At 47.6% G+C, this 24,492-nt stretch overlaps 1 protein-coding gene across 1 annotated transcript; it reads left to right on the forward strand.

Annotated features, from left to right (window-relative positions):
- Positions 1–269: 269 nt before the first annotated feature.
- On the forward strand, positions 270–23,736 carry Klf9 (KLF transcription factor 9). The gene is made up of 2 exons (XM_051146258.1): positions 270–774; positions 22,937–23,736. Exons 1-2 carry the CDS (start codon positions 270–272, stop codon positions 23,164–23,166), a joined length of 735 nt encoding a protein of 244 aa, XP_051002215.1. The 3' UTR covers positions 23,167–23,736.
- The last annotated feature ends 756 nt before the right edge of the window (positions 23,737–24,492 follow it).

The following is a 24,492-nucleotide window of genomic DNA, read 5'->3' on the forward strand; positions in this document are numbered from 1 at the left end:
CCCGTCGGGGAATCGCGCGGAGCGCCGGGCAGGGCGGCGGCGACAGCGGCAGAGCCGGCCGCGGCTGTTGCGTGCGGAGGCGCTGCCGGTTACGTAAAGATGAGGGGTTGAGGTCGCCTCGGCGCTCCCGCGAGTCGCAAGCTCCCGCGCCCCCGCCCCCTCGGCCGCGCCACACCGTGCTCGTCGTCCGAGACCAGGGCAGGGCTAGCCGAACCTCCGCAGCCACCGTCAAGTTTGGCCGCACCGCTCGGGCTGCTGTCGCCCGCACCATGTCCGCGGCCGCCTACATGGACTTCGTGGCTGCCCAGTGTCTGGTTTCCATCTCCAACCGCGCCGCGGTTCCAGAGCATGGGGACGCTCCGGACGCCGAGCGGCTGCGACTACCTGAGCGCGAGGTGACCAAGGAACACGGTGACCCGGGGGACACCTGGAAGGATTATTGCACACTGGTCACCATCGCCAAGAGCTTGTTGGACCTGAACAAGTACCGACCCATCCAGACCCCCTCGGTGTGCAGCGACAGTCTGGAGAGTCCCGATGAGGATATAGGATCCGACAGCGACGTGACCACCGAATCTGGGTCGAGTCCTTCCCACAGCCCGGAGGAGAGACAGGATTCTGGCAGCGCGCCCAGCCCGCTCTCCCTCCTCCACTCTGGAGTGGCTTCGAAGGGGAAACACGCCTCCGAAAAGAGGCACAAGTGCCCCTACAGTGGCTGTGGGAAAGTCTATGGAAAATCCTCCCATCTTAAAGCCCATTACAGAGTGCATACAGGTTAGCGGCGTCGCCTCTCCCCCACTCCGGGCTTAGCTAGCCTTTGGCCGGCCAGCATTCCTGGGCGCCCAGGACACTGTACTTGGTTGGCCTAGAGGCTACAAACATTTTGGAGAGGATGCACTCTCTTGCACTCTCTCCTTACTTGGCCCCAACCTTTAAGCACCCGGAGCCCCAAACTGTAGGGCTGAGCGTGTGGCTTGTGTGGCTCGGTAGGGAGCGGGCCCGCCCCTCCCTTGCCCGCCCCGCCCCCGGGACTCCGCACCCTGCCGCTGCGGGGCCGCCCCACCTGGGGAGACGCTGGCTGCGGGCAGTCAGATGGCGCAGCTTTTATTCCGTTCCCTGGTGGGGTTGCAGCGGAGGGGTCTCGGCATGGGGGTGTGGGGAGGACGGGACAGTCGCACTCTGCGTGAATCCTTTTAGGGATGACTAAGGGTTCATTTAGCTGGATGGCGGCTACTTTTCAGGGCTTGCCAAGGTGGTTTTAAATTTGGCCAAGAGTCCCCTGAGAGGTTTAAAATAAAACTGCTTCAGGCTGCAGGGGAGACTGATGAAGAATTGGTTGGTGGATTAACTTCTTGACTAGTTAGCCTTCCTAAGGAACGTGATTCAGTGGTGATCTGTTCCCATGTGACTTATTTGGTCGCAGGCCTGAACCCTAATCAGAGAGGTGTGGTCGAATGTGGGGGCGCTTCTGCTAGCTGTAGGCCAAGCAGCACACACACATTATCGTGGTTGTAAAGAATGGGCTTTAGGGACGTAGTAGGACCTTGGTCAAGTGGCAGTGGTGGTTCTAGTTAAACAAAGGAAAAGTTGGAAAGCATTCACATATGGTCTAGAGTGCTGTCTGACCAGCTAAGGGAGAGTCCATTTTAACTGTTGATAAGGTCAGGCAGCAGGCCCATCCCTTCTGTTCTGAGACAGAATGCCTAAAGGTTGCAAGCATTGTGTGCAAAGGTGTAGAGGCTTTTGGTGTGACGGTTTGATATTTTGTAGAAGAGATCCCGGAACATTGATTTCAAACTGATACTCTAATTGGGATTTTCGGTTTTGTTTGTCCAAGACTATGTAACCACCTCTCTCTCCTTTTTATTTCTTTTGGAAAGTGAATCTCTTGGAGGTGGCTGCCAGCCCCAGAATAAATCTAAATTTCCTAGTGATAATGAAAAACCAGGTGCTATTGGGGGTGGGGGGGAGGGATCCACGTCTAGGGTGCCATATGAAACAGCACCTTTGAAAGTTGGAATCTATAAGGCAGTTAGGCCTGCACCCTCAGTGGTGTGTGTGTGTGTGTGTGTGTGTGTGTGTGTGTGTGTGTGTGTGTGTGTGTGTGTGTGTGTGACCTTTTTGTAGGGCTCTGGGAGGTGAACAGTGGTACATTAACCCAGAGCGTTACTCACCACAGCTGTTGGGCGGGCCTGGCCATGTCAGCCATGTTCCCAGGGTTCGGTGGCTCATATATAGATGCCCACTGCCACCTTGAGCAAAGGCATTTTCTCCTTCAGGAGGGCTGCCCAGTGGTGTATATGGGGAGGCCCGCAGTGCCTCTGTGGCTCAGCGGTAGACACCCAGCATTCTGGGCCATTTCGGCTGAGTGCCTTTCTCGGGCATTTATAGAAATGGCTGCTCATGTGTGCGTGCATGCGTGCTGCTCTTTAATTCTCCATAAGGCATGTCAGCTCAGCTGTTTCAGGAGAACCTTTCACACAGATCAGAGTGGAGAAGGAAATGAAATAGATGTCCTTCCCGTTTTAAATGCTTTTTGGCTCTAGTAGTGTGGTGATTGCAGGTGTGTCATATTTATGTTTTTTGGGGGGTGGGGAAGGGGTGAAGGACTCTTAAGTCCTGCTAGTGTGGGCAGGAAAAAGCCAGTCTCTAGGGTTACTGCCCAAAGTGTACTGCCGAGGAGGCACACAAGCCAACTTGAGTTTCAGGCGCTTGGATTCTCAGACAGCTTCAGGTTAGATCACAGTTGGGTGGGGCAAGAAGCTTTCTGATTTTCTTTCGGCTGGTTCTTCAATCCCGAAGGTGCTCGGCTGCATTCCCGTGAAAAAAACCTGAGAGCTGAAATCCATGCCACACCCCCCCCCCCCGCCCCCGTGTTCAGTACAGCGCCACACATTCCCTCGAGAATCCTTCCTGCTTGTTCACTTCCTTATAGAGACTTGTACAGCTCTGCTTCCATAAGCCTGCAGCTTTAGAAGTTGAATCATTTCAAAACTTTTTTTTTTTTTTTAATTCATGCAGCTTCTTCCATGGTGTCCGAAGGACTAAGGACGCCATGGAGGTGGCTAAACTAGGCTCCAATTTTACCTGTCTCTTTTCCTGAGACTCTCCTGCAGGTCTTTGGTGTTTGCAAACTGGACTCCAGCTGCGGAATTTGCTTTGCAGATTTGTTTGCTGTGGACAGCATAGAGTTTATAAAAATTTCATTAGTTACCAACATCTGAAAATCAGGATTCTGGCATAAGTCCAGATTTCTAGCTTCTCTGGAAAAATCAGAAGATCTGGTGAATAATGGGCCCAGATTCTTGCCTAGCGACAATGGATTTGAACTGCTTTTTATTGGATGGACCTTGCTTATTTATTTTTATTTTTGTTTTGTTTTTTGTTTGTTTTTTTGGAGAGTAGTGCTTTGCTAGATAGCTAAGCTAACTTGAGTTTGAGGTGCTCCTGCCCCACTCTATCCCCTAAATGTTGAGGTTACAGGCATGTACACCAGACTTATCCTTGGGTCCTCATACTGTAAGACAGAAGGGACTGACATAGCATCCATATCAGAAGCCTTCCTCCAAATATTGGAATAGTCTCTTTGGTCCCCCTCAGAATGTCCGTCTTGGCCAATTCTAACTCAGGTAGAAGAGTTGGCCTTCAGATACCCAGAACTCGTTCACTGTTCTCTCTAGTTTTGGAGTCACCAGTTTGGTCAAGGAGAATCTAGTGTTACTAGAAATGTGATATGGCCAGATGTGTGTGGTAGCATGTACCTTTATTCCTAGCAGGTAATGGATCTCTCAGGATTGAAGGGTTCGAGGCCAGCCTGGTCTACACAGCAAGCTACAGGCCAGCCTGGGTTATATGAGACCCTGTCTCAAAGAAGTGTGATGTGAAGCCACTTATAAGAGCTAGAAGTGCTCAGTGGCAAAAGGATTGCTCAGCATGCCCAGGGCCCTGGGTTCAATTCTTAGCACCCAAACAAAAGCCCAGGGAGTCTGGATTTCAGGGCTGGGCTGTGACCCCAAGCCCTAGACTGTGAGGCCTTAGTGGTTGCCGTATTGTCACCTGGTCCTTTCATCACTTTTTCCTGTTTATAAGAAACTTTGTGTTCTGGTCCTTAAGGAGTCATACTTTTTGCCCTATTTTTTCCAGTTAGCTTCTCACAGTGCTGATGGAATAGTATTTCATAAACTGCATCCTTCCTAGATGTGTTTACAACTAAACCCAGCTGAGTGGAGAGAAGGTGGCTTGCCTATGGAACTATTTCTCTAATATATTCCCCCCAAGGAGACTTGTGATGATAATTTTTACAGATGCCCATTCTACACCCTGTGGTGTATAATTCACACTGAGAGAGTGAATTATGGAGCTACTTATGGACTATGCCCCCTTTAAAAGGCCACAAATCATCCTAATACATACCTAAGATTGTCTTTTTTAATTTTTTTTTTTTTTTTTTTTTTTTTTTTTGGTTTGAGACAGAGTTTCTCTGTGTAGCCTTGGCTGTCCTGGACTCATCTTATAGACCAGGCTGGCCTCGAACTCAGAGCAATCTGCCTGCCTCTGTCTCCCGAGTGCAAAGATTAAAGGTGTGCGCCACCACTCCCAGCCTAAGATTATTTTAATCTATCAAAGAACCAACTTTTTCTCCACCTGGGGGATAAGGTTAACCCACCCACCCCAGTGAGAAAGTCTAGACCCACTTTCCAAGTGCCCTGTTGAGAAGCAGGTAGAGAACCTCATGTGGCTTCCCATTGATAAGATGGCTTTCTAAGTTTGCTTGTGAATTCCAGCCAAGGTTGCACTTCTCTTAGGTTGAGGACAAGGTGGCCTTGGGTTCTTTGGCCTAGATGAAATCTCCCCTTGACATGGAGACCCACCCTGGTGGCTCTTGTTCGGTCCCGGTCTAGAAGAGAAAGACCAGTGGCATGAAGGAGTCCTCCTCCATCTCTTAGTTGCCTGTCTCTCTGCCTGAGCCCCATGAAAAAGCAGGGTGGCCTCGGGGAGCTTCTGAAGCTGGCAAGGATCCCTGCTTCACAGCACGAAATGCAAATGGGGTACAATTACAAAGCACGTGGGGTGGTTGTTTCCCTGGCCCCCGGTTGGAGGAGGGGGAGGCACCGGAGGAAGCGGAGGAAGCGGAGCTCTCTGGATGGTAGCACCCCATCGCCTGCAGACACATGCTACAGGAAGAGGGGTGGACTCTTGGGCTCCATTCCCATCTCAGTTGCTGATGCTTAAGCCCAAGAGCCAGTCATTCTGCAGTGTCGATGGGAAACTCCCAAAGTCAACTTCCCAGGGAGAAACATCATAGGACTTATTGGGAAAGTGGCTGACAACGATCTTCCCTAATAAGCTCATTGAGAGGAAAAGCGGGCAGATGATTTCCGATCGCTCTTTGAGCAGCCCCTAAAACCACAAGGAGCCTGCTTCCCAGCCCATCAGCTTGGTTTCTTGATGCCTTCCGACTGACTGTTAGCATCATGGGTATGGGGGGGGTGGGGGTGGGAAAGACACCACCACTACCCAGGCTTGTTGTGTTGTGTTTCTTAGGCTTTTTTTTTTTTTTCTCCCCCTCTCTCTCTCCCTCTTGCCTTATCTATTCTCAGGATTGGGGGAAAGCTTACAGCTAGAAACCTCCCCCACATCACCCTCCCACCCTTCCCTAGTGTTTTTCCAGCAAGCCCAGCGCCCACGGAAGAGCGTAAATTAATGCCTAGTAATTGGTACAAAGGCACTTTCTGTTTCTATGCAACACACACAAAAAGGAGAGGAAAAAAGGAGAGGGAAAAAAAAAAACCCCACTGATGTTAAAAAGGGAAGGAGAGATCCTCCCAGCAGTGGTCTTGGGAAATCCTGGCTCCCAATCCGCCTCACTCTTTGTTAGAAGTTAGTCACAGGCCTAGGCCTAACGCAGAGCACTTGGTGGCAGTAGTTGTTGGTCTAAAAAGAGTAGACCTTGGAGGTTGGACGTGACCTTGAAAGGTCATCTCATCCATCATTTTGTCTATAAGAGAGCATCTGCCCACCCTCTGAGATGGGCTTGTTCTGCCGAAGCATTTGGAGGGAGTTGGGAGATCTGGAGGCACACCGCCAGGATACAAAAACCCTCTTGCCTTCACTACCATGTGACTGAGCTTCTGGAATCTTCTAGTCCCTGCAGTTTTCAATAGAAAATGTTAAAGCCTGTGGCTTCCAGCCTGCTTCTGAGAATGCTCAGTTCTTCCTCCGCTGAAGTTTTGACTCTGTGATTAACAAGGTTTTCTTTCTATTGTTTTAAATCTGCCTAAAATGCTGCTTAGGGGAATTGGTCAGGTTAAGGGGCTTGGTGGAGTGGCCCTGCCTCTGCCCTTGTGTTACCAGCCAACTCTGCTTCCTGAAGCAGCCCCAGGCAAAGCTCAGGGAGTGTCCTTGCTCTCACTTCCTGGAAGGCTTAGAACTTTAATACCTGTTTGGTGCATGAAGGCCAAGAGTTAGTATTTATTTGTCTTGTCACGATTTCAAGCAGCCTCCCCAGCAAGTCCAGGGTTAGAATTAATATTGAGAAGAATCCATCCCCAGCTAGAAGGGAGAAGTATTTTGGGGTGAGGGTGAGGGGGTGTGGGCTCTTCCTGGGCATTCGTTTCCACTCGTGCCTAAACACCCATGTTTGTGAGGTGTGCTTTCAGTGAAAGCTCCCTCTTTTCTCAGCGGTAAGCCTGTGGTGAGAACTGAGAGTCCGGACCTCCTGAATGCTAGGCAAGCGACCAAAGCACTATATCTTCAGGCCCCTGCCTTTATTTATTTTATAATTCATTTAATTTTATTCTAAGTATATTGGTCTGAAGGTGTCAGATTCCCTGGAACTGGAGTTACAGACAGTTGTGAGCTGCCATGTGGGTGCTGGGAAATGAACCCAGGTCCTTGGGAAAAGCAGACAGTGCCACTGAGTAGGTGTGGGGGCAAATGGCCCAGCGGCTAACTTGGGGATGATAGACATTTTTTTTTTCTCTTCAAAACAGTTTCTCTGTGTAACAAGCCCTGGCTGTCCTAGACTCTCTAGACACTGGCCTGCCTCTGCCTCTTGAGTGCCAGGATTAAAGGCGAGCACCACCACACCCAGCTGACATTTTTTTTTTTTTTTTGTAATTTTTAATTATGTGAAGGTGTGTGTCTGCTGTGGGTATGTGCACATGAGTGCAGGTGCATACGGAGGCCAGATGTGTCCACTTCTTTGGGAGGGAGTTACACAGATGCCATTTGATGTGAATACTAAGAACTGAACTGAGGCTTGCTGCCAAGAGTAGTCAGTGCTCTTAACCACTGAGCCATCTCTCCAGCCTGGAGGCTAGACAGTTTAGAATGGAAAGAAATATAGAGGGCACTATTGCTCAGAAAAAATAGGAGAAAGGTCGGGGAACCTTACCATCTGCCCTTTCCAGGGGGCCAGCTCTGCTAAGATTGCAGTTAGTGAAGAGGCCCTGGCCCATGAGAGTGGTACCTTCTGAGGGACAAATGCGCTCTCACTTTCAGCAGGGAGGCAAGGATACCGTGATGGGGGCACGGTCCTGGAGTGTACTCTGCATGCTCCTAAGCCCACTCTCATCACAAGGACTCAGGCAAAGCTTTTTATCTCCCTCAACTAAAGGTTTCTCACCTGTAAAGTGGAATTTCATAATTATGTAGTCATGAAGTTATGAGGCCAAGTTCAGATGAGGCATTTGATGTTAATCTTAAGCTGAGTGTTATTATAGCTAAAAAAAACAAAACAAAACAAAACAAAAATTGTTCATATATCCCAGAAGCCTTAGAGTCTTAGAATGTTTGTTTAAAATTCTAGGTGGGCCCAGGATCATAAGATGATACTGAACAACCGTTACAAATGAATGGTGTGGTAAACGCTGGTGGCCATTGTGACTTTGTGTGAGTGCTGTCCTGTTGAATAGATGCTATGTCTCAGGTCCTGAGCTAAGTGGCTTCCATGGGTCACATTTAAACGTCAATCCCATGAGATAGAAATGTGCTGATTTTTCTTGTTTAATAGGAACAATCAGACTGGCTAGTTAACCTAGTCCAAGGTTATTCTGGAATATTATTCCTACTGTGTTTCTCGGTCTAGGAGTTGTTTATGAGGGCTGTTGAGTGGCCTTTTCCTGGGTGAGAAGAGATCCTGTGCTTATTTTGGGGGTGGGGGTCGGGGTCCAGACCGGATTTCTCTGTGTAGCCTTGGCTGTCCTGAACTTGGGTTTGTAGACCAGAACGGCCTTGAACTTGGTAGACCAGGCTGACCTCAAACTCACAGCGATCTGCCTGCCTCTGCCTCCCTGAGTGCTGGGATTAAAGGCGGCGCCACTACACTCAGCTTCTGTGTTTATTCTTAGGCTTTTGGGGGGGGGGGGTTGGCCCTAAAAGCCACCATCTTAAGCTGTCTTTTCTGTGTCTTAGCTCTGTTGTGAAGGTGGTTTTCTTGAGCCTTGGTTAGGAACAGCAACAGAAATAACCGACTGACTATGTCACCCAGAACTGTTGACTTCCAACCGCATGAAGAACCCAATTTGTCAGTATTGTTTTCGGTTAGCTTTTGTTTTGTTTGTTTTCCTTTTTTGAGACAGGGCCTGGCCGTGTAGCTCAGGCCAAATGCCTGTAACTGTGTCTTCAAACTCTTGATCTTCCTGCCTCAGCTTCCAGAGTGCAGAGATTATAGGCCAGGGCCAGTGTACCTGAAAGGGCCTGGCTTTTGGATCCATAAATAGGTTACAAGCAAGAAAGTCCAGAACTTGGACTGGCTTAATAGAAAACAGCACTCCAAGCTGGGCGTGGTGCCTCACACCTATAATCCCAACACTTGATAGGCTTAGACTTGATACAACTGCCACACGTTAGAGGCCAACCTAGGCAAAACCTTTTCTTTAAAAATTAAAAATAGATGTCCAGGTTCAGGTGTTGCTGAATGTAGGCATTAAGTGCCCCTTTTCTCTGTAGCTTTGCCACCCTGTTGCTGGCTCTGGCTTCATTTGTGAGCAGGCTCTCTCTGAATGGTACTAAAATGGCTGCCAAGCAACACCAGACTCACTTCCTGCCAATTCAGCAAAGCCCCACAGAAAGACGACTTCCGACTCCTAATGATTTCCAGCAAATGACCCAAGCTGTAAACCGTGGCTGAGCTTAAGTTTTGCGTCCCTTATGAAAACAGTTACTGTGGCCGGGCTGGGTTCCATCGCATCCAGGCCTCTCTCAAGTCTGAAGGTGTGGTCTCGGCTCTTGAACTACATAGACTCAAAGGAAGACCTGGTTCCAGTATGAAGCAAGCAAGGTGCACTGATCTTAGCCATAGAGGAAATCCAGGTCAGACAAGGCTAGTCAAATACCTATGTCCACTTAGGCTTGCAAGCCGCGTGCACTAAAGAGCAGCATTTATTTTCTCTGCTCTTTGGAGCTTAGCAGAAAAGATAGTGAATGGACAGAAAGGGCTTTGCCGAGAGCAGATGATTTCAACATATATATTACAAGCACTAACATACCCACAGGGCCTCCTGAGGAAGCCCATCAGGAAACCAAGACCAAAGGTTCACGTGGGACAAGCTGATCGGCCACGGTGTGATCCTCAGGGGTTTTCCCATGATCTTCACTCCACATTGTCCATTCCAGCACTTGGAGGAAGGAAATGAGTCACATTTACCGGAACATGTATCATCCAAGGCGCTATTTAATAAATAACGTCTATGTAAAGATGAGCCATGTATGGATTGGTTCCTACTGAGAGTCCAAAGTCCGTTCAGTGTGCACAGCACTCAACAGAAGCGCCACAATAAAGACAAGAAACAGAAAAACAGAGCTTAAGAAGCGCATCAAAGTGACTCGAATTCCTGGGCTGCCATAATTCCATTGTCGTTTATAGCATTAGAGTTTCAAAAACAATAGCAAAATGAAGCCAGGCGTGAAGTGCATGCCTCTAATCGCTTGGGACCGGTTAGGCAGGAGGAGTGAACTCTTAGAGAGCATCCAAGGCCAGCCTGAGCCACTTGGCCAGACCCCACAAGGACGTGATGTTGGGGCGGCTTCCTGTTTGGAGAGCTCAGACTTACCTACCCTTCATAGCTTCTGGTGATAAACACTAAAGCGGGGAGGGGAATCTGTGACTCTTTTTGCTTCAGGAATGAATGGTTCAAGCTCTTTCATGGGGACCTCTGTGGAGTAAGACTGTCACTACAGACATACTCTGGTACCAGCAATGTGAGGGCCCCAGAGGGGAAACTGGAGACAAGTGATTGTGTAGCATCATCTGTCACTTTCAGTCCTTAGCTGTCACAGCTACCTACCTACCTGGTAGAGTGGGCCTTTCCCTCCCCCACCCCACCCCACCTTCTCCATTCCCATTTCTGCTGGTGCAGGAAAGCTTCCTTGGCAGTGTAGGTGTCCTTAGTCACCTCTCTATTTAGGATCAGTGAGGTTTTTGTTTTTGTTTTTTTTTTTTTTTAAGATAGTATTCTTAACACAGAGCCACACTAGCCTCAGACTCAAGGTGATCCTTCTCCTTCAACTTCCCAAGCGTGGGCTGATAGAAATGCCTCGTTAATGCATCAAATTGTATTACCTTTCTAAGGTAAAGCTCAAAACAGCCAGCCCTAACTTGGGGCCTTTTCCTTTCTTTCCCTGTGTGATATCTCATTTGGACTTAACAAACTCATCTGTTGCTCTGGCATCATAAGGGTCATCCATGTAGCAAGACTTCCTGCTGCTTGGTGGTCTCCACTGGCTGTCACATACCCACTCACTTGCATGCCCTGTGCTGAAGAGTGAGGTGCTGGGCATTGTGACACTGTCTTCTTACTCCAGTGGCACTTAGTCCATCTCTCTGCATTTGGGAGAGAGGAAACCCAGGGCTGCGTAGAGGCATGACCCACTTGGCCACAGCAGTCCAGCCCCTCAGGCGCCGTTTGAGTGGGGCCTACCTAGCCTGGCAGCCTTTCCTGAGCATTTCCTTGGCTGTCTTTAAAGGAAACAAAGAGCTCTGGCGCTCCCTAGAGACCCTCTAACACCCGCCTGATACTGTTCTGTGAACCTTGTTCAGATCTCACGAGCCCCTTGTAGACTGAAAATAGCATAAGTGTGGGTGGGGTGGGGGGTGGGGCTGGAGAGATGGCTCATTGGTTAAGAGCACTGGCTGCTCTTTCAAAGGTCCTGAGTTCAATTCCCAGCAACCACATGGTGACTCACAACCATCTATAATGATATCTGGTGCCCTCTTCTGGCCTGCAGGTTGTATATGCAGACAAAACACTATATATAATAAGCAAATAAATCTTTAAAAAGAAAAGAACATAGCTGGTAGAAAAGGCCCATGTAAGCCTCATAACTCAGCAGCCTGGCCCACTGTGGACCACAGGGCTTCATCCCAGATAGTGGCTGGCATTGTGCCCAGGAAAAGATCCAAACTCCAAGGACAGTCTCTACGGAGGACTGTTGGTTCTGCACTTTAACAAAGATGACCAAGCAGAGCCATCAGAGGTTAGGGGGCACGTATATTCCAAGGTCTTGGAAGTGCTGGCAAATCTAGCTTATGGCACATAGCGTTTTGGTTATTGTGACAAGCCTTTATACAGCCCAGGAGAGTCTTAAGTGTATTAGGATTCCAAGGATAACCTTGAACCCCGTCCTCCTCCTGCCTCAGCCTCCCAAGTGTTGGGAATTTAAGATGTGTGGTACAGCTCCTAGCTTGGTACACTACATTAAAAAAAAAAAAAAGTTACTTAGAAACTGAAAGCTGTGGGTGTGTGGGTGGCCACTTAAGTGCTTTAACAATGAATGCACTCCACTCTCCCCCCCCCCCAGGCAATGCATATGGAGAGGACCAGGAACACAGCAACCTCCCATTCCCCCACCCCCTACCCCACCGCCACCACCAAGGTTCTCCCTGCTTTCAGTTCTAACCACGGCTCTTTGTTTCTCACATCTCATATCTTTGTGTGCACGAAGCTTTTTTTTTTTCCCCCTTTTGGGTCTTCCCCCCCCCCCCCCCCCCCCCCCCCCCCCCCCCCCCCGTCTCAAGACACGGTTTCTCTGTGTAGCCTTGGTTGCCCTGGACTCACCTTGTAGACCAGGCTGGCCTTGAACTCGCAGGCCTGCTCCTGCCTCCCAGGTGCTGGGATTACAGGAGAGCGCCATTGAGCCGGGTTTGTGAATAAAACTCAAGCAAAAGCAAGGCTTTGAACTGGGCTTTAAGCTGGTTATGCGCTCACATGCGTGTTCTTGGACAAGCCATCTGCCTCTTCAGCTGGCTGCTTCTGAACCCTGACCAGTTGGAAGCTCCATGCTAGTTAATAAGGCTTCTAGCTCTAAATTCTGTGACTGAGACAATGTCGTCTACCAAGAGGCAGCCCTTTCTTATGTTTAAAATAAAAAATCTGTTTGGGGTTCATATTTTGCTGTGCATTGGTTTTAGAATTTCTGAGATGAGGCCATTAGACTCCGTTCCTACTGTGCTGAGACCTGAAGGTTCAAGGATCTCGTCAGCCATCTTTCACCAGGCCTGTGTGTTTCTCACAGACCTATTGAGTGTGTGGTGCCGTGCAAGCAGTAGCAGGCAGGTTTACACCACAAATACCATGAAGTATGCCTTGCGACACACCCACTTCCTTTTAAGAGCCTTCACTGCGGTGCACGCTGCTTTCCTTCCCACAGACACCCACAGGGACCCAGCAGTAACATCTCACGTCACAGCAACTAACCAAACATAAAAGGAGCGAAACCACAAAAGCTGGAGGAGCAAGGTGGAGCAGGTGGGTGGCTGTGAGGGGACAGGGTTGTTCCTTCAGAGGCTACCAGGCATCCTCCTCGCTCATTCTGAACATCTTTTGGGTGTGGCGGTACTTCCGGTGAGCAGGAGGCTTATCGCATCTTGATATTTGAGTCCAGTGTTCAAGGCGAGAGTGTGTCTGGGAAGCTCATAAACTCCGTGAGAGCCCCGGAGAATGGAGGCAGTTGTGCTTCTTTTGCTCCCTGAGGAGCCACCATGGGTGGAGGGAAGGTGGCGGTGGGCAGGTCTCTGTGGGACGCAGCCGCATCGAGCACCACGCACCACGGTTGAGGCCCAATTCTCAGACTGGCCCTCTGCCTAGCGGGGTGGCGGTAGCTGGAACAGCCCTGCCTACCCGGGGCAGAACACAGCACTCAGCAAGAGGGGTGCCTTTTCTCTTTTCTTGTTTCCGGCCCGTTTCTAGGTCATAAATGGAAAAAGGAGGAGAGAGGAGGCGTGGGAAGAGTGAGAAGACAGATGTATCTCCTGAAAGGTTTTCACTTTCTAATGAGCTTGAGTAGGAAACAGTGACTTCCTCTTTCTTGTGTCTTAGACACCTAGAGGACCCACTAATTTCTCCATTGCAAATACACATCTCTGCTCCCACAGAACGCATTGGTTTGCTCATTTTGGGTGGAGTGTTTTGTTTTGTTTTGTTTTGTTTTGTTTTGTTTTGTTTTGTTTTAGGACAGGGGCTTATCACATAGCCCTGGCTGTCCTGGAGTTCACTGTATAGACTGACTGACCTTACACTTCAAGATCCACCTAGCTATGTTCTTTGCTTTTTTTCCTTTTCTTTCTTTCTTTCTTTCTTTCTTTCTTTCTTTCTTTCTTTCTTTCTTTTAAAGACGAGAGTCTCACTGTGGAGCTTAGACTAGCCGCAAACTCTGTACTCTAGTCTCAGCTAGTCAAATGCTGATTTATAGGCTTGCATGCCATTGCAAGCAGCCTTGGGATACTCCTTGAAAGTCTGCGGAATAACTTAAGCTCTAATACATCATTGTTTGAAATAAGTTTATATAGTCACATTAAAAAAAAACATATTAGTGTTTGAAACAATGTCTTTGCATAACTCAGTTTGGCCTTGAACTTACCGTGTAACCCAGACTGGCTTTGGATTTGTAAGTCTTCTGCTGTCACCTGCTAAATGGTAGGGGCGAGGGTAATTGTCACCACACTCAATCTCATTTCAATAGTAGATGTGTGTCTATCTATGCGAGCCCTGGAGAATGGAGGAGCCTGCTCCTTTTCTGCTGATGCTGACCCCAAGCTCTCTAAGCTAACTATAAAGATGAGCTTGGACTTCTGACCCTCCTGCCTGTATCTCCCAAGTGCTTCAAGGACAAGCGTGTGCCACCACGCCTGGTTTGTGTGGGTCTGGAGGTCAAACCCTAGGCTTCCTGCATGCTAGGGCAAGCAGGTACTCTACCACAGGAGCCACGCCCACAGCATTCCTCCTCTCTTTCTTTTTTTTTCCCCTTCCTGGTTTTGTTTTTTTTTCAGACTTGGTTTCTGTGTATAATCTTTGGCTAAGAGTGAAGGTCAGAAGTGGCCTTTTGGTCTCTCCACATTATTACTGTGCTTAAAATGGATTCCTCTCTCACACAGCACACCCCACTGCAGTCTCCCCTCCCTCTCTCCATCCACTCATCCTTTATTTATTTATTTATTTATTTATTATTTAGAAGTGGGGCCTCTCTACACATCCTTGGCTGTCCTGTAACTCACTATGTACACCAGACTGGCCTTGAACTTACAGAGCTCTGCCTTTGTCTTACTGAACCTGGGGCTCACCAGCTCAGCTAACTCTCCAGCTAAGAAGCTCCAGGCCGTCTATGGCCTCCTATCCAGGGCTGGGATTACTTGCGCATACTGCTCTACCCCCAGGTTTTTGTTTTGTTTTAAGCCTGTGTGCCAGAGTCTTGAGTCTTCATGTTTACATAGCAAGCACTTTATTAAATACAGTATTGCTCAAAGTATCAACCTATCACAAAGGTGTGTGTGTGTGTGTGTGTGTGCGCGCGCGCGCGCGCATGCTGCTCATCAAACCTAGGGCCTTGCACATGCTAGGCAAGTGCTCTGTCACTGATCTATATGTCCAGCTATAGACTATTATTATATTTTTATTTCATTTTTGATATTTAATGTAATTAATCATTTCTCCCTTCCCCCCCCCCTTCAAGCTCTCCCATATATCCCTCCCCACTCTCCTTCAAAGTCGTGGTTTCTATTTCCACTAATTCTGTATGTGTGTGTGTGTGTGTGTATCTTTGTGTAAATATGTGTATATGCATGTATATTTCTAAATATAACCTGTGTGTATAATGTTATTTGTATGTATGATTTCAGGGCTGACCTTTTGGCCCTGGAGAAACAATTGATGTACTTTTCCCTGAGGAATACCATCTCCCACTCCCAGCTTTCCTCGGTTGCCTTAGGTTATTGTGCAGTGTCTTATTAAAAATGTATTGTAAGTATTTTGTGGTGTGTGTGTGTATATGTGTATCAGAGGGCATCTTTTAGTAGGTTTTCTTCTTTCAACATGTTGAGGGTAGAGACTACATGCTGCACACCTTTACAGGCCTGTAGGCACCCTGGCCCTCCAGCTTCTAAGTGATTCTTTTGTCTTTATTGCCCATCTTCCTGGGAATGCTGGGAGCACAGATGTGCACTGCTGCATCTATCTTTCCTACTGAGCTCTAGAGATCAAACTCAGGTGACTAGTCTTGCATAACAAGCACCTTTACTGACTGAGACAACCTGCCAGCCCTCTGCTACTTGATTTGCAAGTGTCATTCATTGTATTGTAGATTTCAATCTTTACTATATGCTATAATTTCATGAATTTGCTGCTCAAGTTCTTAAGTTTCATAAAGTTTTATAATGTGTATAAAGTTTCATACATATATATTGTCATGTAGAATCTGAAGCAGAAGGATGGTGAATTTGAGGTCAGATTAGACTACTCAGAGAGACTCAAAAACAAAAACTAAGAAAAAAAAAATCCTTATTTTTCTTTCAATATTCCACCATGATTCAAAAACATTTATCTGTATGTTCCTTAGTTTCTACCTTTCTAGCCCACTTAGAATTCATTTAAGTAAAAAATGTAAGATAGGATTGCAAATTCAACTTTTTGTCTGATGTTCTTGGTATTATGAAAAAAATATATAGAGTCACTGATTTGCAATACTCCATTTCAAAATCCCTACAGTCTTAGGTTTTCCATATACTCAATCTTAATAGTTTCTTGGGTTTGTTTTCAGTTCTCTGTTGCTGAGCTGGTGTCTCACAATCTTAATTATTATAGCTTTAATAATACATTTAATAGTCTCTTAAGTACTTATTCTGCAGAGTTTTCCTGGCAAGCAGGCATATTTATTCTACCAAATGAACTTCAGAACTTTGTCAGGTTAAAAAAAAAAAAGCCTCTCCAGTGTGTGTGAATGTCGTGGATGAGTTTATGCAAACTGTCATAATCCCCACACTGAGCTTTACCCTCCAATGACAGAACTATTCCATTATGTGTTTTCTTTGGTTCTGGTTTCATTGTGATGGTCCTGAGCCTTCATTTTTAGGTCTGTCTTGACTGATCTGGATCAGATGGTAACACACTGGCTCCTGCTCTTGTAATTAAATGGAAATTCCACCCCTCACCCCCACCCCATCCCCCTACCCCATCCTGCCACTCCATCCCCCCACCCCATCCTCTCACCCCCAGCCCATCCCCCACAACTTATCTTGACTTTTCAATCAAAAAAGTGTATCCATTGCATATCATAGACCTCTTTTACTCTGGTTTCTTCATCTTAACTGTATCTACCCTACTTACCTGAGCAGAGAGACCCAATGTAATGACCAGGAGGTTCTGCTGAAGGCTTTGACTTTGATTTTACTACTGACCTTGCTGGAGGAAGGTTTCAGATTTGTGTTCTTTAAATTTGCTGATTGATCCTCTTTCTGTTTTCCTGAAAGCTTTTTATTAGGGATGAATATTGAGTTTTATGAAGTGTTTTGCATCTATCGAGGTATACTTCTGTAAGCGCACAAGTAAAAGCATTTTCCAATACCAAGCTATCCTTTTTCCATAGACTCTTTTGTTTGTTTTGTTTTTAGAGACAGGGTTTCTCTATAGACCAGGCTGGCCCCGAACTCACAGAGATAGGCTGGCCTCTGTCTCCCAAGTGCTGGGATTAAAGACCCGTGCTGGTGCGTCAGACCTGAGCATTTGGTTTTGCATTTGCAACCTTGATGAGGCAGGACTGCATCTCCTTTGAGCCCTCTCTGACTTAGGAAGGGGAAAGACCAGGGAGAAGGAAGCAGTGAAGGAGGCAAAGGCTTCTCTGACTCTGGGTTCAGACCTTGACTCAGAGAACCCAGGAGACCTGCAGGAAGGTCTGATGGGCAGGCTGGGTACCTGCCAAAGTGCTCTGCCCTCTTCTCATGCAGAGCAGGGCTTTCCCAATAAGAATGAGCTGTATTTGCCATCCACCATGTCAGTTAGCTTTCCGTCGCCATGACAAAATACCCGAGATATGTCCATTTCAGGAGGAAGTTGGTCTTGGTTTATCATTTTAGAGCGGTTTCAGCCCATGGTTGTTTGTTTGTCTGGGTTTGTTGCTTTGAACCTTTGGGGGCAGTGCATCATGGTGGAAGTGTGGGATAATGGTAGCTGAGTGACTGGAAGAGAAGAGAGGCCAGCGTTCCATGTGCCCTTCAAGGACCTACCTTTCCCACGAGGCTCCACTTCCCAGCCAGCCCATCACTTGTCAATAGCATCATCAGCCGGGGACCACGCCTTCAACACAAGAGCTCTGAGAGGCATTTGAGGGTCCAGTCCATCAGGACTGACTAATTGCAGTGGCCAGGAAATTCCTTCTCACAAAGCAACGTGGACCCTTTGTGACCATAGCTGGAAGGCCAGCTCTGCCCGTCTCCTGCCACGGTGGGCCTGGGAGCATTCTGGAGGTCTGGTTGTCTGTTACTCAGGCTGTGTCAAGTTCAGTAGCTTTTTTTGGTCAAGTTTATTTTATACTCTGAAGAGTCTGTCAGAAAGAGGTGCTTAGCTTGTGCTGCTAGGGGCGGGAGTGTGATGTAGATAATAAGAATTCAGAAACTCGGGCTGTTAGCAGCTCTGCTCCAGAAAGGCAGAGTTTAGTGTGCTGTTGCCTCTGGGTGTGTTTTCCTGAGAAGGCCAGAAACAAACCTCTAGCATGAGCCTGCTTTTCCCCCATGAGAATGCTACCTCTCATCAACACTGCAGACAGGCTTAACGATCCTCTGATGATGCTTGCCTTGCTATGAGCGCCATGGAGAAGGCTGGCCACTGCCCTTTGACCTCAGCACTGTGCTCAAAGAGTGAGCCTGACTTAGTTTCTCGTCACAGAGTGGAACTTTGACACGACAGGTCACAGTTCCCTCATCTGTCTTTCCTTCTCTCAACAAGGTCTCTGTTCCCTTCAGCCTCTCTGCATACTGAGTTTCCGTTCTCCCCTTCCTTCTCTGTTTTGTCTTGTTTTCTTTGAGGTGGGGTTTTGCTGTGTAACAACGGGCTGATCTCATACTTGTGGCAAACCTCCTGCCTCTGCCTCCCCGAGAGTCAGGGTTGCAGGTGTGCCCACCATGCTTGCCTTCTGTCTTACGCTTTCTTAGGTTGGAATCTTGTGTCCCTAACATCTTGTGTTTGCCATTCTCATATCATTATGTATCTCCCATAATAGGTTGTGTGCACATTCTCCCAGGCGTTCCCATGCAAAGTCAGGCCTGCATGTACACCACTGGCTGAGATTGCAGGGCTTTCAGGAGGATAACACCCTTCCGGGGACTGTGGACTCCATCAGAGCCCAGAACTGGTCACCATTTCATCCCACTTTGTCTGCCATGAGGTGCCTTTCCCTTGGTTTTTTGTTTGTTTGTTTTTTGAGACAGGGTTTCTCTGTATAGTCTTGTCTGTCCTGGACTTGCTTTGTAGACCAGGCTGGCCTCTAACTCACAGCGATCTGCTTGCCTCTGCCCCCCAAGTGCTGGGATTAAAGGCGTGCGTCACCACCGCCCGGTCTTTCTCTGGCTTCTGGCATGCCAGTTTTGGCTTGTGGGCTATAAGTTGCTAAGCCCTGCCTGATTTTTTTTTTTAAAGATTCATTTATTATTACATATACAGTGGTCTGTCTGCATGTACAAGAGGGCACCAGATCTCATTGCAGGTGGTTGTGAGCCACCATGTGGTTGCTGGGAATTGGTTTTAGGGCCTCTGGAAGACAGTCAGTGCCCTAAACCCCTGAACCACCTCTCCAATTCCCTCTGCCTGTTTTTCCATAGTACTCCCTCCAGTAGATTAATCCTGCTGTTTACAACAGCAGCTTGCTTGTTAACTGCTTATGGACTGTCCGCTCTGGTCTACATGTTAAATGAGTCCAACAAAGACTCTTCCTGGTTCTGAGCTTGCTCTGCACTCCAGGCTGGCCTCTCTCTTCTCTCTGAAACATCCAGGAATGAGAAAGCTCCCCAGTGACAGCCTTGTATTAGGAGCAATGGGAACAATCACAAATGGTGACTAGCCATAAATTAGATTGGAAGGGAGTCTGTGAAAATGAACCCTAAATCCCCTTGAAGTTCTCTCTATGTCAATGCAAGCATGAAGACTGTTCCCATGCCCGACAGCTGACTCGGCTTCCGCGACATTTCTGTGAGGCCATCTTCTAAATAAGAGAAGTCCCTTTCTCCTTGGCAGCTCTGCCAACAGAGTGGCCCTCGGGTCCATTTTTCCCCAGGATGCAGACCCAGATCTCAGGATTAACTCCTCCCTTTCCTGACTCAGCTGACTTACATAACTACAGGTGCCAGTGAGGAAGCTACACCATAAGGCACACTGCCAAGAAAGCCACTTAGCACTGGGATGACTTTATTTTAGGCCTTCGCACCATTTTCCTGAGCACCAAAGACCTCTAGGTAGAGGTTGCAAGGTAAAAGCCAGAGCTTTGTCTCTTGCTTGCAGCTTATTCTATGGATTCGGTCATATTTCCCATTATCTATAATATGCATTACATAGAATATGTATATATAGTTTTTAAAGGCAAGATTAACACTATGTAGCCCATGTTGCCATGAACTCATGATTCTGCATCAGCCTCCTGGGTGCTGGGGGGTCCCAGGCCCAGCTTGATTTTTATTTTCTCACTGTTGTTAATATACCACTGTTTCGAAAAGTATTTCCCTATATTTGCTTTTTGGGGGGTTAGAAAGGGCAGCTGTGTTCTAATTCTAGAATAGTTTTGAAGTCTGCTCCAGTGACCTAACTTCTGAGAAGGTTTTGGTCAGTATTAGTGGTCTAAAGACACACTCCCACATGCACGCACGCACACACACTCCTACACACCTGGCCCTGTGTCTGTGGGTTCCACATCAGTTGATTCAATCAAGTGTAGATAAAAAACATTCAGGAGAAATGTGTTTCTACTAAACATATATTGACTTTTTTCCTTGTCGTTAGGCCCTAAATAATGAAATATAATAGCTATTTAAATAAGTAGCCTAGGGATCACTTAGAGTATATAAGATGTGCTTATGAAACATGGGAACATAAGATACACAATATTATACAAGAGACTTGCAAATCTTTAGATTATGGTATCCATGTGAGGGTAGGGGTCTTAGAGCCTATCGCCCATCGATACTGAACATTCGCCAAATGCTGCACATAATAAGTAATGCCAAAGTGACAGAATATTTTCCATGTCATAAGCTCAATCATAGAGAGTTGTTACAATCTGGATTTCAACTGGTGCTCAAAGGTTTCCTGAAGTGGGTGTGATGCTTTTTGTTCAGCAGGAGGCATACTTTTCAGGCCCCTATCTTTGCAAGCTTTCTGGCCACCTTTTCTTCTTGGCCTGCCTTGGGAACTCGGTGCAGTATCTATAGCTCCTGGTTCTCTACTCTCATCCTGATTCAACATTCTCGCTATAAGGATTTAGCTTGCACAAAGCCTTGCCTTGCCCAGTTGAGTTTCCCACAAGGATGAGTAGACCTGGGCTGTGTGGAGCACAGTATATAAGCTCACAGGTCTAGATTCCTGCAAGGGCTGGACAGTTGCCTAGCTTGGTTCCATTATCTGGGCATCTCCTTGGTGCAGGTGAGGAAGGGAGAGAGTGACTTTCTGATGACTCAGATGCATCCTGCTGGACAGCTCCCAGCCTCCGCAGTGTCTTCCTGGCTTCCAGCAAGCCTGGGACAGCAGTGAAAAAAAAAAAAAAAGATGGCTTCTCACACTCACCAGAGGCATGTCTGGAGAGTTCTGTGCAAACAGGAACCTGTGTTCTGTGTGCACAAAGCAGCTGGTTTGGGCTGTGTTTGGAATAGCGTGAAGGGCAGGCAGGTGGTCTCAGAGCAGGGTAATGGCAGGTACCTGCAAAATCAACCTTGGGCCTTGTCTTAACCAGATATGGGAAGAGTGCCAAGTCCTCGTGACCCACTAGAGGCAAGACAGCTGAGCAGCCAGGAGCCCAGGGCGTGACATTAGGCAGGCAGTGAGCTCATGGCTCTGCTCCCCCCTAACTCCCAGGGTTTCTCTGTGTAGCCCTGGCTGTCCTGGAATCGCTTTTGTAGACCAGGCTGGCCTTGAACTCACAGACATCCTTTTGCCCCTGCCTTCTGAATTCTGGGACTAAAGGCGTGCACCACCACTGCCTAGCTGGCTCTGCTTTTCAGTTGTAGGTTCCCCAGTATGTACAGCATGTAGCCTAACCTTCCATCTGCACGATGGCCACCATGTAGGACTCGGGAGTCTGTGAGTAGCCAGTGGAACAGTGAGGTAGCCCTACTCTCTGCCTGCACCTGAGTTACTGGGAGGAAGACGGAGCTTTTGGGGTCGTGTCATCTGAGGAAGAGATGGCTAGTGTAAGTAGGGATAGCTGGGTGCTGAGGTATGACATCTTAGAAGATGGCTTTTCAGGAGGGCACAGTTCACAGCAACAGGAGCGTCTGTGCAGCTTATCCTTAAGCACTGCCAGGCTGCCTTCCCAGGTAGTGGCTTCTTGTCGACAGACTTACTGGTAGATGCCAGGTGGCTACAGTCCTGGGGAGGTCTAAGGGAAATGCCTGTTGTGGGAGGGACGGTGGCTTCTCAGGTCTCTACTTTCATCTCTACAATGTCAGGAAATGCAGCAAAGGGCTTGGCCTTTGGCACAGTCTGAAGATCTCATGAAACCAACAATTGTATAGGATAAAATTAGAAGAAGAAGAAGAAGAAAAAAAAAAAAAAACTTCTGAGTAATCATTGTGTACACTGCTTAGAAGATTCTCAGCGATTTCCCCATTGCTTAGTTTGTCAGAGCTGTCACAAGGAACCACAGACATCCTCTAGCTGAGTCGACAGTAGGTTTGGGAGTCTGGATGCTCACTGAGGTCTCTCAGGATGGTCGCTTTCTCACTGTGCTCTCATGTCCCTGCTCTGTTCCCCTCGTACAAGGACACCCAGTCCATGGGATGAAGCTCCACCCCTACTCAGTGGCCTCATTTAATCCCCCAAGCCCTGTCTATGCCAGATTCTCAAGTGCAAAGTCCTAAACAAAAAAATGTGAGCCTTTAGTCTGGTGCGATGGCTGAGCAGGTAGCAATTGCCATGCAAGTCTGATGATCTGACTTCACTCTCAGAGCCCTGACTCCACAACCTTGTCCTCTGACCTCCATATGAGTGTCAAAACACATGCCCATGTACACACACACTTATAATCTTAATTTCTAAAAGTTCAAGTATTTGCATAGAAAGAATGTATCTGCATTACAGTATCAAATACAGTGTAAATATTGTGCACACCATCATAAAGAAAATGACAGTAAAAAAGTCAGTACATGACAGTTTTTCCTTTTGAAATATTTTTCCATCCACGATTGGTTGAATCCAGATATGGGCCCCATGCATAAGGGAACAGCTATACAGCCACATTCCAAGATGTGTGTGTGTGTGTGTGTGTGTGTGTGTGTGTGTGTGTGTGTGTGTGTGTGTGTTAGGACTTCAACTGAGAGTTGGGGGAGCTGAGAAAGACAACAGAGCCCATAAAACTCATGATGGAGGGTCTATCCTTTGTGTCATAGAGATTGTCACTCATAGATGGCCTTCAGAGTGCTTTTGACACACTTCTTCAACAGTGTCCTATCTTGATTCCCTTCTCTTAGGTGAACGGCCCTTTCCCTGCACGTGGCCAGACTGCCTTAAAAAGTTCTCGCGCTCGGATGAGCTGACCCGCCACTACCGGACCCACACCGGCGAAAAGCAGTTTCGTTGCCCGCTGTGTGAGAAGAGATTCATGAGGAGTGACCATCTCACCAAGCATGCCCGGCGTCACACCGAGTTCCACCCCAGCATGATCAAGCGATCAAAAAAGGCTCTTGCCAGCCCCTTGTGAGGTGCTCCCCTTGGCAACCAGGCAGAGATGGTCACTGGAAGGACAGAGCTCCCAGGAAACAGACGGACACATGGAAACAAGCCCCAGCAGAGGCACGCTGGCCACAGGAGGTCACTGCTCTTGGGTCAATATTCTGATACTCAACTCTCCCTGCACTGTTTCCAAAAAGCACATGGTAGCCTAAGATCAAAGTCAACATTTGGGTCCCTTGCAAGGCAACTCGGAGCCGTCTCTGACTGTTGGAGGGCAGGCAAATGCTTTTGGTATTTTCTCCTTTGTTTTGGGGGGTGGGGGGGATGGGGGCAAGGCCAAGACTCGGGGTAGGAGTTTGAAGATTCGCAGTGGTGTACATATGTCTGACTGGGTGAGTTGACCCCTGGCCTCCCACAGTGACTCTGGATCCTTGATGCTTGCTGACTCTCAGAATTGTTTTCTTCTCTTTTAATGTAATGACCAGTGTGCTTCAGTTTGTTTAGCAGAACCACTCTCTTGAATCATGTTAACTTTTGAGATTTAAAAAAAAAAAAAAACCCCTCCATAGCACAGCTGTCTTTTATGCAAGCAAGAGCACACCTACTCCAGCATGATCTGTCATCTAAAGACTTGAAAACAAAACAACAACAACAAAAAAGTTACTTATAGTCAATGGATAAGCAGAGTCCGAATTTACACTAAATCAAGACAGACCTTTGAGAGGTCGTGGTAAGCCCGGACCTTTTAAACCTTGCTTTGTATGAATCGTACTATCTGAACATAAACGGCACTTTTATTTTCTAATACCGAGGGTGAAGATGGTAAATACATGATTTGAGGGTAGAAGCCGACATCCTGTTTGGCACCACATTATAATCTGCTTATTTTTACAGTATACACGTTTCCCTGAGAACCCATGGCAGAGATGTGAGGGCAGAATGTATAAGACACATGCTGAGGAGGAGGAGGGGGAGGAAGAGGAGGGTAGTGTTTTAAAGATCCAAAAGTGAGCAAACAGTTTTAGCTTCACCAATTTGTTTGAATTTCCCCATCCTTTCAGATAACGCCATCTTGTTATACTCAGGGCACCACTCACGGCACCACACACAGAGCAAGAGCGTTTGGCTCTGTCTAGTGTTGGATGATAATGGGGTATAGCCATCACCAGACCTGGAGATGCCCACTTGCGGGTTACAGGGGGAGTCTGGGGGAGTTCTTGGTCTTTTTCTTGTGTTCCTATGAGACTCCCACTATGAGGTGCAAGAGTTATATCAAAGAAAAGGGAGCTGAAATATGAAAAATATAAAAATAAAAAAAAAGTTTGCCCCTCTAAGTATTACGTACCTAGGGAAG

Source organism: Acomys russatus, chromosome 5, assembly GCF_903995435.1.
Source record: "Acomys russatus chromosome 5, mAcoRus1.1, whole genome shotgun sequence".
NCBI classification, from domain to species: Eukaryota; Metazoa; Chordata; class Mammalia; order Rodentia; family Muridae; genus Acomys; species Acomys russatus.

Excerpts from the sequence above, each read along its gene's own strand:
- Klf9 (XM_051146258.1), top strand. The coding sequence starts at position 270 with ATGTCCGCGGCCGCCTACATGGACTTCGTGGCTGCCCAGTGTCTGGTT. Across the intron at positions 775-22,936 it reads CCATTACAGAGTGCATACAG|GTGAACGGCCCTTTCCCTGC; the intron begins GTTAGCGGCGTC and ends CCCTTCTCTTAG.